Consider the following 16,478-nt stretch of genomic DNA (forward strand, 5'->3'; position numbering starts at 1 on the left):
CTCTTTCTTTTCTGATAAAATTAATTTGTTTCTTCTGTCTCTGGTATTGTTGATTAGACTGTTAGAAGTTTATCAGATAATTTTTATTAATCTTTTGAAGGGATCAAATTTGGGTTTCTTGAATTTCTCTTCTTGATTTTGTTTTTAATTGTATTGATCTCTCTTCTAATTTTCATTATTGCTTATATTCCCTTTGCTTTGGTTGTAATTTGCTTCTCTTTTTATTTTTCCTAAGATGAAAGCTATATATTAGATATTTTCTTATATATGCATAGAGTGCTATAAATTTCTCTCTAAGCACTGGTTTTGCTACATCCCACAAGTTTTGATATGTTTTAATTTTCATTTAGTTGAAAATATTTTAAAACTTCTCTTGAGATTTCTTCTTTGACCCATGTGTTAGTTAGAAGTGTATTGTTTAATCTCCAGTTATTTGGGGGTTTTCAGCTATCTTTCTGTTATTGACTTCTGTTTAATTCCGTTGTGGTCTAAGAACATACTTAGTATGATTTCTTTCCTTTTTTGAGAGAGAGAGCACATGAGCAGGAGAGGAGACAGAGGAATAGAGAGAGAATCCTAAGCAGGATCCACGCTCAGCCTAGAGCCCAACGTGGGGCTCAATCCCACGACCCTGGGATCATGACCCAAGCTGAAATCAATAGTTAGACACCCAACTGACTGAGCCACCCAGGTCCCCCTGATTTCTATATGATTTCTATACTTTTAAATGTGTTTCATGCCCCACTTTGTGGTCTGTCTTGATGGATTTCCATGTGAGCTTGAGAAGAATGTTTATTCTGCTGTCATTGGATTGAGTATTCTATAAATGTCAATTAGATCCAATTGATTGATGATGCTGTTCAGTTCAGCTGTCTTGATGATTGTCTGCCTTTGGACCTTTCAGTCATTGATAGAAGGGTATTGAAGTCTTGAAGAATAATAAATAAAATATAATAGTGGGTTTCTTTATCTCTCCTTGAAGTTTTATCAGTTTACTTCACATATTTTCACAGTCTGTTGTTAGGTGCATACACATTAAGAATTGTTATGTCTTCTTGGCGAATTGACCCCTTTATCATTATTTAATGCCTTTTCTGTCTTCTCTCTAATAATTTTCCTGGATCTGAAGTCTGCTCTGTCTAAAATTAATATACCTATTTTAACTTATTAGTGTTAGCAGGGTATATCTTTCTTCTATAATTTTACTTTAATCTCTATGTGTCTTTATAGTTGAAGTAGACAACAGAGTTAGCTCATGTTTTTTTGTCCACTCTGACAGTCTCTTTTAATTTATGTTTTTAGACCATCCACACATGAAGTGAATATTTGTATAATTGGATTAATATCTATCGTATTTATAATTGTTTTCTATTCAGGGAACTTGTCTTCCACCCTCCTGCTTTATCTCATTTTATTGTTTTATTTTTTAATTTTTTTAACGTTAGAGTACGAGCTGGGGAGAGGGGCAGAGGGAGAGTGACAGGGGATCTTAAGCAGGCTTCATGCTCAGTGGGAAGCCCGATGTGGGGCTCAACATAGTGGCTCAGTCCCATGACCCTGGGATCATGACCTGAGCCAAAATCAAGCTGCTCAATGAACTGAGCCATCAGGCACCCCTGCATTTTCTCATTTTATTTATTTATTTTATTTTTTATTTTTTTTTTAACGTTTATTTACTTTTGAGACAGAGAGAGACAGAGCATGAACGGGGGAGGGTCAGAGAGAGGGAGACACAGAATCTGAAACAGGCTCCAGGCTCTGAGCTGTCAGCACAGAGCCCGACGCGGGGCTCGAACTCACGGACCATGAGATCATGACCTGAGCCGAAGTCGGCCGCTTAACCAACTGAGCCACCCAGGTGCCCCTGCATTTTCTCATTTTAATTGAGTATTTTATGACTCCATTTTTTCCTCTTTCTCAGCATATTGATTACACTTTTCTTAACATTCTTTTTTTTTTTAATGTTTATTTATTTATTTTGAGAGAGACAGAGACAGTGGGGGGGAAGGGCAGAGAGATAGGAGAGAGAGAATACCAAGCAGGCTCTGAGCTGACAGCACAGTGCAGAGGGGTTGATCTCACAGATCTCAGATCATGACCTGAGCTGAAATCAAGAGTTGGATGCTTAACTGACTGAGCCATCCAGGCGCTTGCTTTTTTTTTTTTTTTTTTAACATTCCTTAGCGGTTGCCCTAGATACTGCAATATATATTTATAACTAACCAAGTCCACTTTGAAATAACACTATCCTGCTTCAAGGGTAGTACAGGTATCTTGTAAGGATATTCTCAATTCCTCTCTCCCATTCCTTAGAACATTGCTGACATTCACTTATCCATAAGGTATAATCACTGAATACATTGTTGTTATTAATGACCTAAGCAAACTATTATGTTTTACATTAACTTTTATTATTCCTTCTCTGATGCTCTTCCTTTAGTTTATGTAGATCCAGTTTCTGACTTTTATCCTTTTCTTCACATGCCACCACTTTAATGTAGAGTTCCCTGTGGATCTCTATCTGAAGGTATCCTGCAGGCCTCTGGGTGGGTCAGGTGGATATGTAAACACTGTTATCACAGAGCTGCCAGATCCCCTGATAAGAACCAGTTAACTAGGGATTTAGAGAAAACAAAACCCCAGCTGCAAAATAGCAAAGATTGGCCCAGTCTCCCATGCAGGAACAGCCCAGGTAAGGTAGAGGCTGGGGCAGTGAACAGATCCCACTGATGGACAAAGGGCCACAGAGGCTTCCCTGCTTTCCAGCCAGCTGTGGACTTGTCCAGATCTGACTCCAATCAAAGCCACACAAGCCTAGAGTCCTTACTACTCAGTGAGGTAACAATAGCAGACACCCCTTTCTCCGTAACTCAGCCTTGCTCTACTCTGCCCTTCCCTGTCCTGGAAAGCCCAGTGATGGCTTGTCCAAAGAGAGCTCCAAGCAGGCTCTTTCACCATCTGCAGGAGGTCAGTGCTGGGAGGTGGACAGCTCTCTGCAGCAGCTAAATCAGGTGGGCATCAGCGTCTCCAACAGTGGTGTGGACCTTGCAGAACATCGAGCATTTTCCCCGAGTAGAGCTTGAACAAAGTCAGGGTATGGCCCTGTGAGCTAGTCCTTCACTGAGAACAAACATCTCCACCTGCACAAGTGCTCCATCTGTCTGCTCGAGTCCTCCATCTGCTCGAGTGCTCCAACTGTAGGAGTGTTCCACATGCATGAGTGCTGTATCTGCACGAATCCTCCACCGGCACGAGTGCTCCACCTGCACGGGTGCTCCATCTACTCGAGTGCGCCATCTTCTCAAGTGTTCTACCTGCACGAGTGCTCCATCTGCTCAAGTGCTCCATCTATCTGCTAGAGTCCTCCATCTGCTCGAGTGCTCCACTAGCACGAGTGCTCCATCTGCGCAAGTGCTCCATCTATCTGCACGGGTGCTCCATCTGCATGAGTGCTCCATCTGCAGAAGTGCTCCACCTGCACAAGTGCTCCATCTGCTGGAGTCCTCCATCTGCTCGAGTGCTCCATTTGCACGAGTGCTCCATCTGCTCAAGTGCTCCATCTACACGTGTGCTCCACCTACACGAGTGCTCCATCTGCATGAGTCCTCCATCTGCGCAAGTGCTCCATCTGTGTGAGTGCTCCACCTGCACGAGTGCTCCATCTGCTTGAGTCCTCCATCTGCGGGAGTGCTCCATCTGCTCAAGTGTTCCTGGAAAATGGAGCCCCCGTGGGGGACAGTGCTCACTGTCGCACTTGGGTTGCCAGGCCTTCTGGTCTCATTTCCCAATCATCAGCATCCACACTATGCAAGGGCTCTTCTCAGTTCACTTTTTTTTAGGATAAAAAAGTTTTGCAGCATTGGTTTTTATCTCATTGCGTTGCTCAGCACTTGTTTATATTCCCCTTGCTAGTGGGTGGTGGTCTCGCTCACTGCCAGGGGCACCAACACAGCAAGGGTAGATTGTACTCTGCCTCCCTGGAAATGTGTGGCCAAGTCCTGTCTTCAGACCAGGCTTTGGCCTCACTTCTGAGCCCCAGCTTCTGTCCGTTAGAAAACAAGAGTGGAGAGGAGGGTGTGCCAGAGAGTTGAAAGTCACTGAAGAAAATACCGGAGCCTGTAGCTGCCCTGTCCCCTACTGGAAAGGAGCCACTGCACTTCCCAGGAGGGAGCCTGTGAAAGAACCTTTTTGAAAACATGTTTTAATGTATCTGTGATACACCTTTCCCAAACCTGATTACAAGAGATTTCTGTAAATAAGACAGGGAAAGTAAAAAGTTTATTTTATTTTATGTTTTAAGTAAACTCCATGCCCAGTGTCGAGCCCAATGCAGGGTTTGAACTCAGGGCTGTGAGATCAAGACCTGAGCTGGAATCGAGAGTCCATGCTTAACTAGCTGAGCCACCCAGGCGCCCCAAAAAGTAAAAGCTTCTAATAGTGCATTGCAGCCAAACAATGAGTATGGTTACAGCCCTCAAACTCTAACAAAAATGGGGTTTTTTTTCCCTTTTGTTTTCATTTAAGCAAATGTTCTAGATGCTAACAGTTTAATAGTACGCTTCCCAGCCATCCCTTGGAATTTATTTCGAGTTACTGGAAGGCATCTCCAGTGGTGTGTACCCCAGATGAAATATATTTCTTCAACTGTGTCTTGTTCCCTGCTGGAAGGAAATTGCTTAATCCCATCTAAATGTAAGTGCAGTTAACACCCAAAGATATCTTAGGATACAAAGGAACTTTAGTTGGTAGCAGTCTTCTTTTAATTAGTTCATGTAGCATACACTTAGCAAGTACTGCTGTGAACCAGCTGGCACTGGGCACACACACCCGTGGCATGGGAACCCCTCATCCCGCTTGGCCCTACTTATGCCTCTGCCTCTTGTGAATTGGTCAACACTCCTTTCCGGCTGTATTATAAGCCGTTATTGACTTTACTTTTTATCCCTTTGACTCAATCTTGATTAGATTTGCAAGGACAATGAAATTAGCTGGGACAGGCTTTTCAAAATCAAGATCTATTATTTTCATTTTTAAAAAGTCATTCAAGTAGGCTTGCATGAATGCATTTTAATAAATCAAGCCTACTTAGTTGTAACAATTGTTTTATCCCCTACAGATACGTTTCTCCTAATGCTTGTTCTAGTAGAGAATGAAAATCTTTGTTCCAGGACTAGGAGGGATGATTCTTCTATTTTTCTGGAAACTTAAGTCACACCTTTTCTAATGTCTAATCTCACCACTTTTCAACAAGAATGGTCTATGGTTTGCTCATGTATCTAGGTGATATCTATAATGCTTCACATTTCAAGACAATTAGAGCATCTCAGTCTCCTGTTTAAAATTCCTCACTGACTTCTCATGCCTTCCAATCTAACATCCCTAGCAAGACCCTGAGTGACTTGGGTTCCCAACCTCTCAGCCATATCATTTGCCTTTCCTTCATGCCTGTTTGGCCTCCAGCCCCACCAGCACCTGTCACCCACCTACAACCACACCTCGTGCCTCTTCTTTTGGGAAACCTTCCCTGACCTCAAGCTAGCTAGAGAGCCTCTCTTCTCTGCCTCCAAGGGTCTTTTCCATTTCTCAATTTAGCATTTATTTTATGATAATATTTAATAGACTATTTTTATTTATTTATGAATGTACTATATATTTGTTTATTTATTTTAAGTAGGCTCTGTGCCCAATGTGCGGCTTGAACTCACCACCCTGAGAGCAAGAGTCATACTGAGCCAGCCAGGCACCCCCTTAATAGACTATTTTTAGAGCAGTTTTAGGTTTACAGCACAGTTGAGCAGAAGTTACAGAGATTCCCCATACCTCCTGCCCCTGCACATGCACTGCCTCCCCCATTATCAACATCCCCCACCAGGGTGATAAATTTGTCGCAGTTGATGAGCCTACATTGTCACATCATAATCACCCAAAGTCCAGAGTTGACATTAGAGTTCCTTCTTGGTATTGTACTTCCATGGGTTCAGACAAATGTACAACATGTATCCAATGTATCCATTATCACAGTATCAGACTGAGTAGTTTCACTGACATAAAAATCCTCTGCTCCACCTATTCACCCTCCCTCCCCTTTAACACGTGGCAGCCGTTGATCTTTTTACTGTCTGTGTAGTTTTGCTTTTTCCAGAATGTTGTATAGTTAGAATCATGCAGTATGTGGCTTTTTCAAACTGGCTTCTTTCACTAAGCAATATGAATTCAGTTTCCATGTATGCTTTCATGGTATTATAGCTCATTTCTTTTTAGTGCTGAATAATATCCCATTGTATGGATGTACCACAGTTTATCCATTCACCTGCTGAAGGACATCTTGGTTGCTTCCAAGTTGTGGCAATTAAGAATAAAGCTGCTGGGGCGCCTGGGTGGCTCAGTTGGTTAAGTGTCCAACTCTTGGTTTCGGTTCGGGTCATGACCTCATGGTTCGTGAGTTCAAGCCCCGCATAGGGCTCTGTGCTGACATTGCGGAGCCTGCTTAGGATTCTCTCTCCCTCTCTCTCAAAATAAATAAATAAAAACTTAAAAAAAAAAAAAAAAAGAAGAAAGCTGCTGTAAACATCTGTATACAGGTATTTGTGTGGACATAAATTTTCAACTCCTTTGGATGAATACCACCAAGCACAATTGCTGGGTCATTTGGTAAGACTATGTTTGGTTTTACAAGAAATTGCCAAAACTGTCTTCCGAAGTAGCTGTACCATTTTGCATGCCCACCGACCATGACTGCAAGTTCCTATTGTTCCATATCCTTACCAGAATTTGGTGGGGTCAGTGTTCTGGATTTTGGCCCTTCCAATAGGTGCGTAGTGTTATCTCATTGTTGGGTATTTTGTTTTGTTTTACTTATTGAAGTGTCGTTGACTCACAGTGTTACAGGAGTTTCAAGTGTACAACATCGTGATTTGACAACTTTATCCATTGTGCTGTGCTCACTGCAAGGGTAGCTACCATCTGTCACCATACAGCTCTATTATCGTCTCCTCATAACATTTATTCCGTGACTGGAAGCCTGTAACACTTCACCCGTTTTGCCCATCCCCCACCCCTCTCTCCGCTGGCAACTACCACTTTGTTCTCTGTACTTATGGGTTTGTTTCTACTTTGTGTTTGTTTGGTTGGTTGTTTCGGTTTTTAGATTCCACATATAAGCAAAATCATATGGTATTTCTCTTTCTCTGACTGACTTATTTCACTTAGCATAATACCCTCTAGGTCCATCCTTTTATTGCACATGGCAAGATCTCATTCTTGTTTATGATTGAATAATATTCCCCTGTGTGTGTGTATGTGTATCACATCTGTTTTTATCCATTCATCCATAGAGGGACACTTGGACTGCTTCCATAAATTGGTTATTGTAAATAATGCTACTATAAGCATCAGAGTGTATATATCTTCCAATTAGTGTTTTTGTATTCTTTGGTTAAATACCCAATAGGGGAATTACTGGATTATATGGTGTTTTTATTTTCAATTTTTTGAGCCACCTCCATACAGTGGCTGCCCTCGTTGGCATCCCCACCAACTGTACATGAGGGCTCCCCTTTCTCCACGTGCTTGCCAACACTTGTTATTTCTTGTCTTTCGGAGTTTAGTGATCCCAACAGGTATGAGGTGATATCTCGTTGTTCTGATTTGTATTTCCCTTTTAGTCAGTGATGTTGAGCATCTTTTCATGTGTCTGTTGGCCATCTTGATGTCTTCTTTGGAAAAATATCTAGTCAGGTCCTCAGCCCGTTTTTAATTGGATTATTTGGAATTTTGTGTGTGTGTGTTTGTGTTCTCCTTGTTTTAATTTGCATTTCCCTGGTCATATGATGTTTGACATCTTTCATATACTTATTTGCCATCTTATATTATCTTTGGTGAGGTATCTATGAAGGTGTTAGGCCCATTTTTTAATTGGGTTGTCTGTGTTATTGTTGAGTTGTAAGAGTTCTTTGTATATTTTGGATAACAGTCCTTTATCTGGTATGTTTTTGTGAATGTTTTCTCCCATATTCATATTTTTCTCATTATTTGTTCGTCTCTCTTCTCAACCAGACTGGAGAGTCCACAAGAGTGGGGATTGTAGTATTCATCATTATATATTTCATGCTACATGTATATCCCACACTAAGTAGCATTGTATACACATTTGTTTGTTGAATAAATAAATCACAAATATTGGGTTACAAAAGAAATAAGGAAACCAAAGAAATCACATAAGAGGATAACAAACCAATAAGAATACTTCTCTTTCCTTACCAAAGAAGTGGAAATGAACATAAGGAATTCCATTATACTTACCAAGGAAGCAAATACTGAGGTGAGGCTAACACTCTGTGAATGGATGGTGACAGTGTGAATCACCGTGAACCTCCTTGTGGGAGACAGCTTCTAACAGGGTGTTTCTGTATCTCCAACACTCATACTCTTGACAGAGTGATTCTGCTTCCATGAATCTAGCCTGAGGAAGAGATCTCAGTACAATAAGGACCTTACGTGGAAAGATTTCCACTGCCTCAGACCTGTATGTCCAATATGGAGGGAACCGTGACTTAAATGGAATATCAAGTAAGACAGTCCTTGCAACGGCTCTCCAGCAACCTACAAAGTAGTGTGAGACACTGCCCCGACAGCTTGCTTGTAATGATTTCAGTATGTACACATCTGGAAAAAACCTGAAAACAATGAGGCAGAATGGAAATACTTGGTTAGGTAGCAAGATGGGCAAGTTTTAAACAACTTACTTTTTATTGTTGTAGTTTTGTTTGTGCAGTACATGGAAATTATAAAAAGCTGGGGAACATTTGTATAAACGCACAAGGGAGAGAACAACCTGAGGAACCTCACACTAGCATGTAGGGCCTGAGGGACAGAGAGAAGTTGGGAGGGCGGACACTGCCCCTGAGACTCCATCTTTGTTTCACGTGGGCCCAGGCACCGTGGTTGGTGTGGATGAGAGCACGGCTTTCTCGTGGCCCACCTGTGACCTGTGTGGCAACGAGAGACTGGAGCAGAGCCCGGGAGACAGGTAAGCATGCCGCAGCTGTCCTGAAAGACCCCAGGGCAGCCGCAGCCAGTCCCAGGGCCCCAGTGCCACGCTGCCTCGGGCCAGCTTCCCCTGCCAGGGCCCAGGCATGACTCCCACCCGGAAGCCAAGTAGCGGCACTGCAGCTAGAAGGCCGTGGTGCAAGGTGAGCTTGCTTCCTCATGGCAGGGCGTGTTGCTGGTCCTTGCAGTTCACCAAAGAGAAAAGAGCCCGGTTTTGTACTCGGCTCCTTTATCTTCGGTCAGGAGTAAAAAGAAAAACTCGGGGCAAATGTGAATGAATGAGACAAACTTGGTGACTCTACAGCTTGTCCTCTGCGGGGGTACAGACTTTTCCAGAGACCAGTGAACATCTGTGTAAACAGACATTCCTTCCCTGGACCAGCGTTACTGCATACCCTCCCTTGGGCCCCAGGGGGTTGGGTATCAATGTAGTTCTCTGAGCCGGTTCCCCAGCCTCCCAAGGTGACTTTGTCACCTGACAGGAGGAGGCCCGATTGTTACTTTTCTGCTTCTTAATAAGTAAAGGACAGCTGTCTCCTTGACGCCTCCTGGGCCGGTGGCCTTAGGTGTAAACAAGTCATTACTGGATCATATTTAAGAGACAAGAAGAGTTTGAGTCACAGGCTTACTTGGTGGCAGTAAGGAGCATAGCTACTGGTGACAAGGAGGAGGTTGTCCTGTTGAGGCAGAAGGGAAGCCCTGACCTCTGCTTGCTGAGCCCAGGGCCTCCACTTGGCTTCGTGGGATGTTTGCTGTCCCCCCTCTCCCAGCTCGAATGAGACTGCCCTGCCTGTGTCCCTTCCGTCCCTTGGGGCATCAGTTACCTACGCAGCCCTTGGCGGGAGGCTGACACTGGTCCCTCAGAACATGCTGAGCCTGGAGCTTTTTCTGGCCTATTTCAGGAATTTCGTTTCTGAGGGTAAATCTGTCTCAGCAAACACTCGTGTTTAGAAAAAATTGTCTACCACTAGACTCTTCTGATTTGTGCTTTCCAAGTCCTGTCTTCCCTGTGTGTTTCCAAACAACAGAGGCGCCTTTTCCTGTGGGGACTGCTCCCGCACGGTCATCTCTCCTCTTCTCAGAAGGCACTTGCAGGTGTTCCTGGACTGCCCGTCTCGCCCCCAGTGCACAGTGAGGGTCGAGGTAGGAGGCGGGCGGTGCTCGCATGCGTCCCACTCTGTGTCACAGAGCCCCTCTGCCGCACCGCCAGCTGGGAGGGCGGCCTCTGTTTCTCCTTCCCTGGGGGAGGGGAGGGAAGGGCTCCCCCTCAGGAACACTGTCTTCCCATGTCTGTGACTTACAGTCACGTTGGACTTAAGACTCGGAGAGGGAAGCTACCGGAGAGATGAAGACTCGACATGAACCCCGGGCGCGGGCCTGAGCACTGGCACCCGTCCTGGGGTTTAACCCGCCCGCCCCGCTGTCGTTGCAGCTGTCCCAGGCCAGTATTTCTTCGCTCCTGAGGTTCGCCGCCTGCGAAGATGGGGTAAGTCCAGGGACACGCAGCCCAGGTGTCCAGCCCTGTGCGCTTCAGCCCGAGTCAGTGGATCATCCCCAGGTGCAGACCCCCGCCTCCTGCACTCTCGGTTACAGCGGAGTGCCGCGGTATAATCGTGCGCGTCCTCGGTGTTTGGAGTAGGCCAAGACGTGGGCACGCCACACCGCTGTCTCTTCCTGACAAGTGCCGTGTCTGTTCACGAGACCTTTCCCTTGTGGGATCGAGGCTCTTTCCTAACCAGTCTTGCAGTAGATCCGTGAATCTATCTCCCTGGCTTTGATTTTAGTAAGACAGTTGACACTTCAAGGCCTGCCATGGTTTTACATTAATAGAACGGGAATGTCTGAGGCACGCATCTTGTGTTTGTTAATTGCTGGGTATTCCAGAGTCTGAGTAACTGGAACGTTACCGTTATTTCTCAGAACCGTTTTGCCTGCCCTGAGAGTTGCTGTGGTGTGAGGCTTAGTAAAGCGGTGTGCTCCTTCAAGAAAACCACCACCTAAACATACATAACTTACGGCCCAGAGACAGTTTCTTCCTTGTAAAATTTGGCCCTCATAAACAGGAAAGGTCTGTCCTTGACATGTCTGGTCAAAACCATCTGCTAGCACCACAAGTGGCCCGTGGAATCACTGAACCCCAGAGAAGAGCACGGGGGACTGACCACTGCAATGGTGCCAGGGCCCAGTTCCCAGGTCACAAAAGGTATCTGTGGCCAGTGGTGGGGTCCACATCCAAGTAGCAGACTTGGGCCAGCTGGGCAGATTGTGGCGAAAAGCGGGCTGGTCATCTGCAGAACTTTCTGATGGGATCCCATGGCCAAATTCCAGCTCCGATTGCAGCCAGAATGTGGGGCTCCTCTGGAGGTGCGAGGGGCTTCTGCCTCCGGCAGCTGCCAGCCCCTCCTGAGGGGCAGAGGTCGGCAGCACAGGAGGTGGAGCAGCCATTCACACTCCTCCCTCAAAACCATGGCTCTCAAAGTTTGGACTAAACTGGGACGCGGATAAATCCATGAATAGGATCCTAGGGGATCGCTGGTCCGACCAGGTTTCAGGGCGGAACTGCCCGTGGAGCCCTAAAAAGAGTTTCTGGCTCTCTCCCTGGGATACAGCATACCGGCGGGGGCATAGCTCCCTAGCGCAGCATGGGGACACCTCCAGCCCCACGCCAAACCTGTATCCCAAGGGCTGCTTCGCGTGTAGGGACTGATGGATGGGCTCATGAGCAAGTACTCCCTGACTGTGTCCAAGTAAAATGTGAGTCGGTAACTACAGTGGGCCGCCAACTGTGCTCACCGTTTTTCGTACACCTTTGCCTTATTGAACGTCCCCAACATCTCGGTAGTGCAGAATCCACACTTTACCACTAAAGAAACGAGAGTGCAGGGCCCGCAGCCACAGTCTTCGTTGGGTACATTGTTATCCCCAGAAGTGACTACCTAGCAGAGTGTGGGAGGGTGACGGATCCTTGTGTGTATGTTTCTGTTCCCCCTGAAGTTTCTGGGTGACAAGACAGCAGTGCCTGCTGACTGATTCCTCTTGTCACCTTATCTCTCGGTCTCCGGGGTGGGTGAGGCGGAAGAAAGAAGGGCGTGATCCTGGGTAAGGCTGATGGGATTGGAGGGGGCTTTAAACAGGTGTGAACGTGGCAGATCTAGGTTATCTGGGCAAAAAGTTGGGAAGTGTTGGGAAAACTTCTGCTTAAGGAGAACACATAGCGAATGAACCCAAACCCACAGCCTCAGCAAACAAGAAGCAGCACTTGGGATGGTGCACGGCTCCCCGCAGGCCCACATGGGCGCAGAGGCCCAGCACCTGCCCCGCAGTTCCTCAGGGGGCCCTGGCTGGGCCCTACCAGGCTCAGGCCTGTTCTCCCTCCGGTTCCCCACAGGCTCCTCCAGAGAGCAGCCTGGTGCTCCCCCTGGGAAGCCTCCAGCCACGGACTGCTCTTGAGTCCCCAACCTCTCTGTAGGGACCTGGGGATCAGGAGGAGGCCCCGGCAGAACTGTCTCTTCACTTGATTTCCTTCTGAGTGAGGCTGACTTGTACCTCTTACACATCACACCTCTCAACTACGGGGCACCTGTAGGCAAAACCCTACTTATAAAGAGCTCAAGGGTGTGTGTGCAAACGTGTGTGTATCTGAGCGTGGGTGCGTTTGCCGGTGGGTTTGCCTGTGGGTGTGCTTGAGCGTGTGTACACACCTGTGTGTGCCTACGTGTGCACATTTGCACTGGGTGAGGGGCACAGGGTGGCAACAGTCCTGGGTGTCACCTTTCTGGGTGCTCTGTTATCAGAGCTGACGCCAGTAAAATTAGGGTAAATTGCAAGCCTGGGGGCACATTTTAGTCACCTCCTTCCCCCTCCCCCAGCTTTACCCACAGTGGATAATCAGGGCTTTACATCTGACCTGCAAGGAGCTGATAGAAGATGGGTGTAAGAAGGTCCTCTGTGGAGACATGAGCGTGAGTTTTGCAGTCTGGATTGTGTCCATTTTCTGGGTGAGAATGCACATTTGCCAAAATCCAAAGAATCAAATTAGTCTTTCCATGAGAACCATAGCTCCACTCCCTGGAACAGATGTACTGTTTCTGGTTAGGACACCGGAGTGTGAAGTTTTATACCGAAACTTTGACGCGTTCAAGCTACAGAGGTGAGAAATGGAGCGGCTGCTGTTGTACATGTTAGTTGTCAAAGGTCACATTATAGTGATACGAAATTTGGAGTTTGTTTCCTAGCTTTCAGAAAAATAAAAGTTGAAGGGAAATGTAGTGCGCCTTTTAAAAACAGACACATTTTACACATATGTACATTCAGTCCGTTCATACGAACAGTGCACTTGCGTTTGCTAGTGTGACTGTTCTGTACCTTCCCATCTTAATTCCCCCCAAACATAATTATCATTTGATTTCCACTTATCAGTGATATAGTTATTATTGACTATGATGTGGTTATTATAATCTATCGCTGCCAAATCGGATGTGGTAAGAAGGAATGATCTGTTCCTGACTTTGTTTACAAGCCAGAATTCTCCGCCTGAGTGAGTGTAGGAGTGCCTGGGCCTCCTTCTTCCCCACGCACGAATGTACAAGTAGTGAGAGACAGCAAAGAAGTACCCAGCCGGCCTACCTCAGTCCTCCCAGCCGGGGATGGCGACCCCTTACTCTGCACGGCCCTATGGGCGCCCTCCACACCCCACAGTCCTGCGGCTGTCTGGTTCTCTGCCATCTCTCCAGGATCAGACCCCTCTTGGTTTATAGCAAGTCCTTGACGAATGATCAAGGCAGTGGGCCACGAACCTGACATCAATGGCACAGATGAGCTGGGGCTGAGGAAGGCCTCAGCCTCGGTTGTCCAGTGAGAGACTTTAGTTCCGCCTCTTCATCTGTCTTTTTTTGTTTGTGTTTGTGTTTTAGAGAGGGAGAGAGTGCACAAGTGGGAGAGGGGCAGGAGGGAGGGAGGGAGAGAGAGAGAGAGAGAGAGAGAGAGAGAGAATCTCAAGCAGGCTCCACACTCAGCACAGAGCCTATTGCGGGGCTCAATCCCATGACCTTGGGGCCACGACCTGAGCTGAAATCAAGAGTTGGGACACTTGACTAACTGAGCTGCCCTTTGACCCCTCTTCACCTGTCTTGACTGCAACTCTTACTCCCCCATCCCTCCATTAAGCCACTGAAGAAACCAAAACTACTGATCACATTGAATAGGCTGGGTGTGTTGCAATATGCCTTCAAAGATGGGGAAGCAGAACGATCTTGTGGACTGGCGGTAGAGCAGTGTTCGCATCCCAGGTTGATCCCAGGTTGAACATCATGTTACTGCTTCAAAACCCACCACCCCAAAGCTTAGGTGGCCTCCATACTTACTCTGCATACAGACCTGCAGTTTGGATAGGGCTCTGCCAGGACAGCTCTGCGGGCCATCAGTTGGTGCCCCAAGGGCTAGGCTGGACTCACAAAACGCCCTTCAGTCCCCCACTGACTGCTGTGCTCCTTTGCCTGGGACCTTCTCGGGCTCTGGCCACACAGTCTAGCTTCTCTCACGATATGTGTCTGGATCCCAAGAGATGTAGGCAGAAGCTGGGCTCCTTCCTGACCAAGCTGGGGATGCCACTCAGTGTCCTTTCCACCATACTTTCCGTGAGAAGTAGTCACTAAGTCCAGCCCAGGAGCCAGGGTGAGGGCAGTGAGGTGCCCACCTTCGATGGGAGGGCACCAGGGAGCCACAGACATGTGCCTACTTTTGCCACGTTGTCAGAGCCCTCCAGCCTCCATCTCCTTCGCGAAGACACATTAACGATGGAAGGAGCGAGCTAAAACATACAGACCTGAGCTACTGTAGAGTTGTGTGAAGGGGTCTTGCGCAGAGGAGGGGTGATGCACCTCAGATAGCATTCTGCAGGTGGCAGCAAAGGAGCCTCTGAAAGAACCTGTTACCTTCCAGGGCTTCCGTCTCTGCTGAAGCCAGAGATGGGATTCGTCCCAGCGAGTTTGAGCCGCTCTTTATTTTCAGTCCCACTTCCCCCCAACCCCTGGAAGAAAGTGTTCTGAGGTTTGAAACCTGCCACACCTTCCTAGCACAGTCATCTGGTTCCCATGCTGTCCAGTGCCCTGAGTTCTCATCTAGAGATGAAACCTGCCTGTAAGATACTCCTCAAACAAACAGTGTGAAGGAAAAGCTTTCTGCATGTTTGGCCTGAGAAGAGTTACTCTAGAAAAAACGGGATCCTGTTAAGGAGGGAAGTTTGGGGCAAAGTACCAGGCAATCCTTTGACCAGAAGTGTTGCTAGATTGGGGAAGTGTCCCAAAGGAAGTGGAAGACAGCTGCAAGCATGATGCGTGCCCTGCCCCCAGCCTTCCCACTGAGACCGGGGCACATCCCTTTGTATGTCAGTCCCCAGTTCCTCTCCGAGGACAGCCAGCTGGGACGTCCTTGTCGTTGCATCCACTAACAAAGATCAGAAAACAGGAGCTCCTTCGTTTGCCATAATCAACAGGGCTTTTATCTAGCCTGTCACTTTTTTTCTTCCTCACCCTGTTGTTCTCACCATTTGAAAAGTGGAAGGTCACAGACTAAGGGAAGGACCTTCTGCTCTGCTCTTTGGTGTTCTGTGTTGTTGGGAACAGGACGTCCAGGGCTAGCTCTGTTTGCTTTAACCAGCATGCCTTCTGTCACTGCAGAGTTATGAAGTGAAGAGTGTCCTCGGAAAGGAGGTGGGGCTGTTGAATTGTTTTGTCCGGTCCGTAACCACCCACCCGGCTAGCTGCGTTGGATTGGAGGAAATTGAGCTCCTGACTGCAGGAAGAGCCTCTTCCCGACACTGCCCCTCGCCACAGGAGCTGTGAACTTTGTGATGCGGCGGAGGTGGTGGTGGTTGGGATAGTTATTTGTTAACTACGGGCAGAGTGAGTGTACTGTATGATCTTGAAATGGAACTTAGATTTTTCTAGGGCAAATGTTAGCAAGATAATTTTGTAAACTATACCTCAAAATGCTTTTCTCTACAGTTATATTTTACGACCTCTGTGCAAATTCAGGAACATGTTATATTAAAACTTAACCAAGCTTGAGGCCTTCATTTTGTACTTCATCTTAGGCAGTATTAAAACAGCAAGAAAAAAATTCTGCTCACTTGTAATTTTTAAGTGTTTAAAACTGTTACTCCTAAAGTATAGATAAGTTACCTGCTGTGATTCTCGCTATACCGATAGGCCTGTTTAATCATGCTGGGTACTGTGCACAGAGAGCCGAGATTACAGACTCAAGAGGAGTGATTGGTTATTGTTGGCTTTGTTGGCAGAGATTTAAATTAACGCGAAATGATGAATAAATTGTCTTTAGACAACAAAGATTTTGTTTCCTCCTTTATAACAAGACAATCATGATAGGCCACGGTTAAATTACATAAGATAGACCTAGCAGTCCAGAGCAAG

General features: G+C 46.5%; 1 protein-coding gene across 1 annotated transcript in view; it reads left to right on the top strand.

Moving 5' to 3' along the window:
* SPIDR (scaffold protein involved in DNA repair) overlaps positions 1-16,390 on the top strand; it is a 502,960-nt gene extending 486,570 nt beyond the window's left edge. Inside the window, exons 17-20 of the mRNA XM_043601030.1 lie at positions 8,935-9,028; positions 10,077-10,191; positions 10,481-10,534; positions 15,726-16,390. Of these exons, the coding sequence (XP_043456965.1) occupies positions 8,935-9,028; positions 10,077-10,191; positions 10,481-10,534; positions 15,726-15,890 (428 nt within the window). The 3' untranslated portion in view covers positions 15,891-16,390. The remainder of the gene's footprint in view (positions 1-8,934; positions 9,029-10,076; positions 10,192-10,480; positions 10,535-15,725) is intronic.
* The last annotated feature ends 88 nt before the right edge of the window (positions 16,391-16,478 follow it).

The sequence above is a fragment of the Prionailurus bengalensis genome, chromosome F2, assembly GCF_016509475.1.
Source record: "Prionailurus bengalensis isolate Pbe53 chromosome F2, Fcat_Pben_1.1_paternal_pri, whole genome shotgun sequence".
Classification (NCBI taxonomy): Eukaryota; Metazoa; Chordata; class Mammalia; order Carnivora; family Felidae; genus Prionailurus; species Prionailurus bengalensis.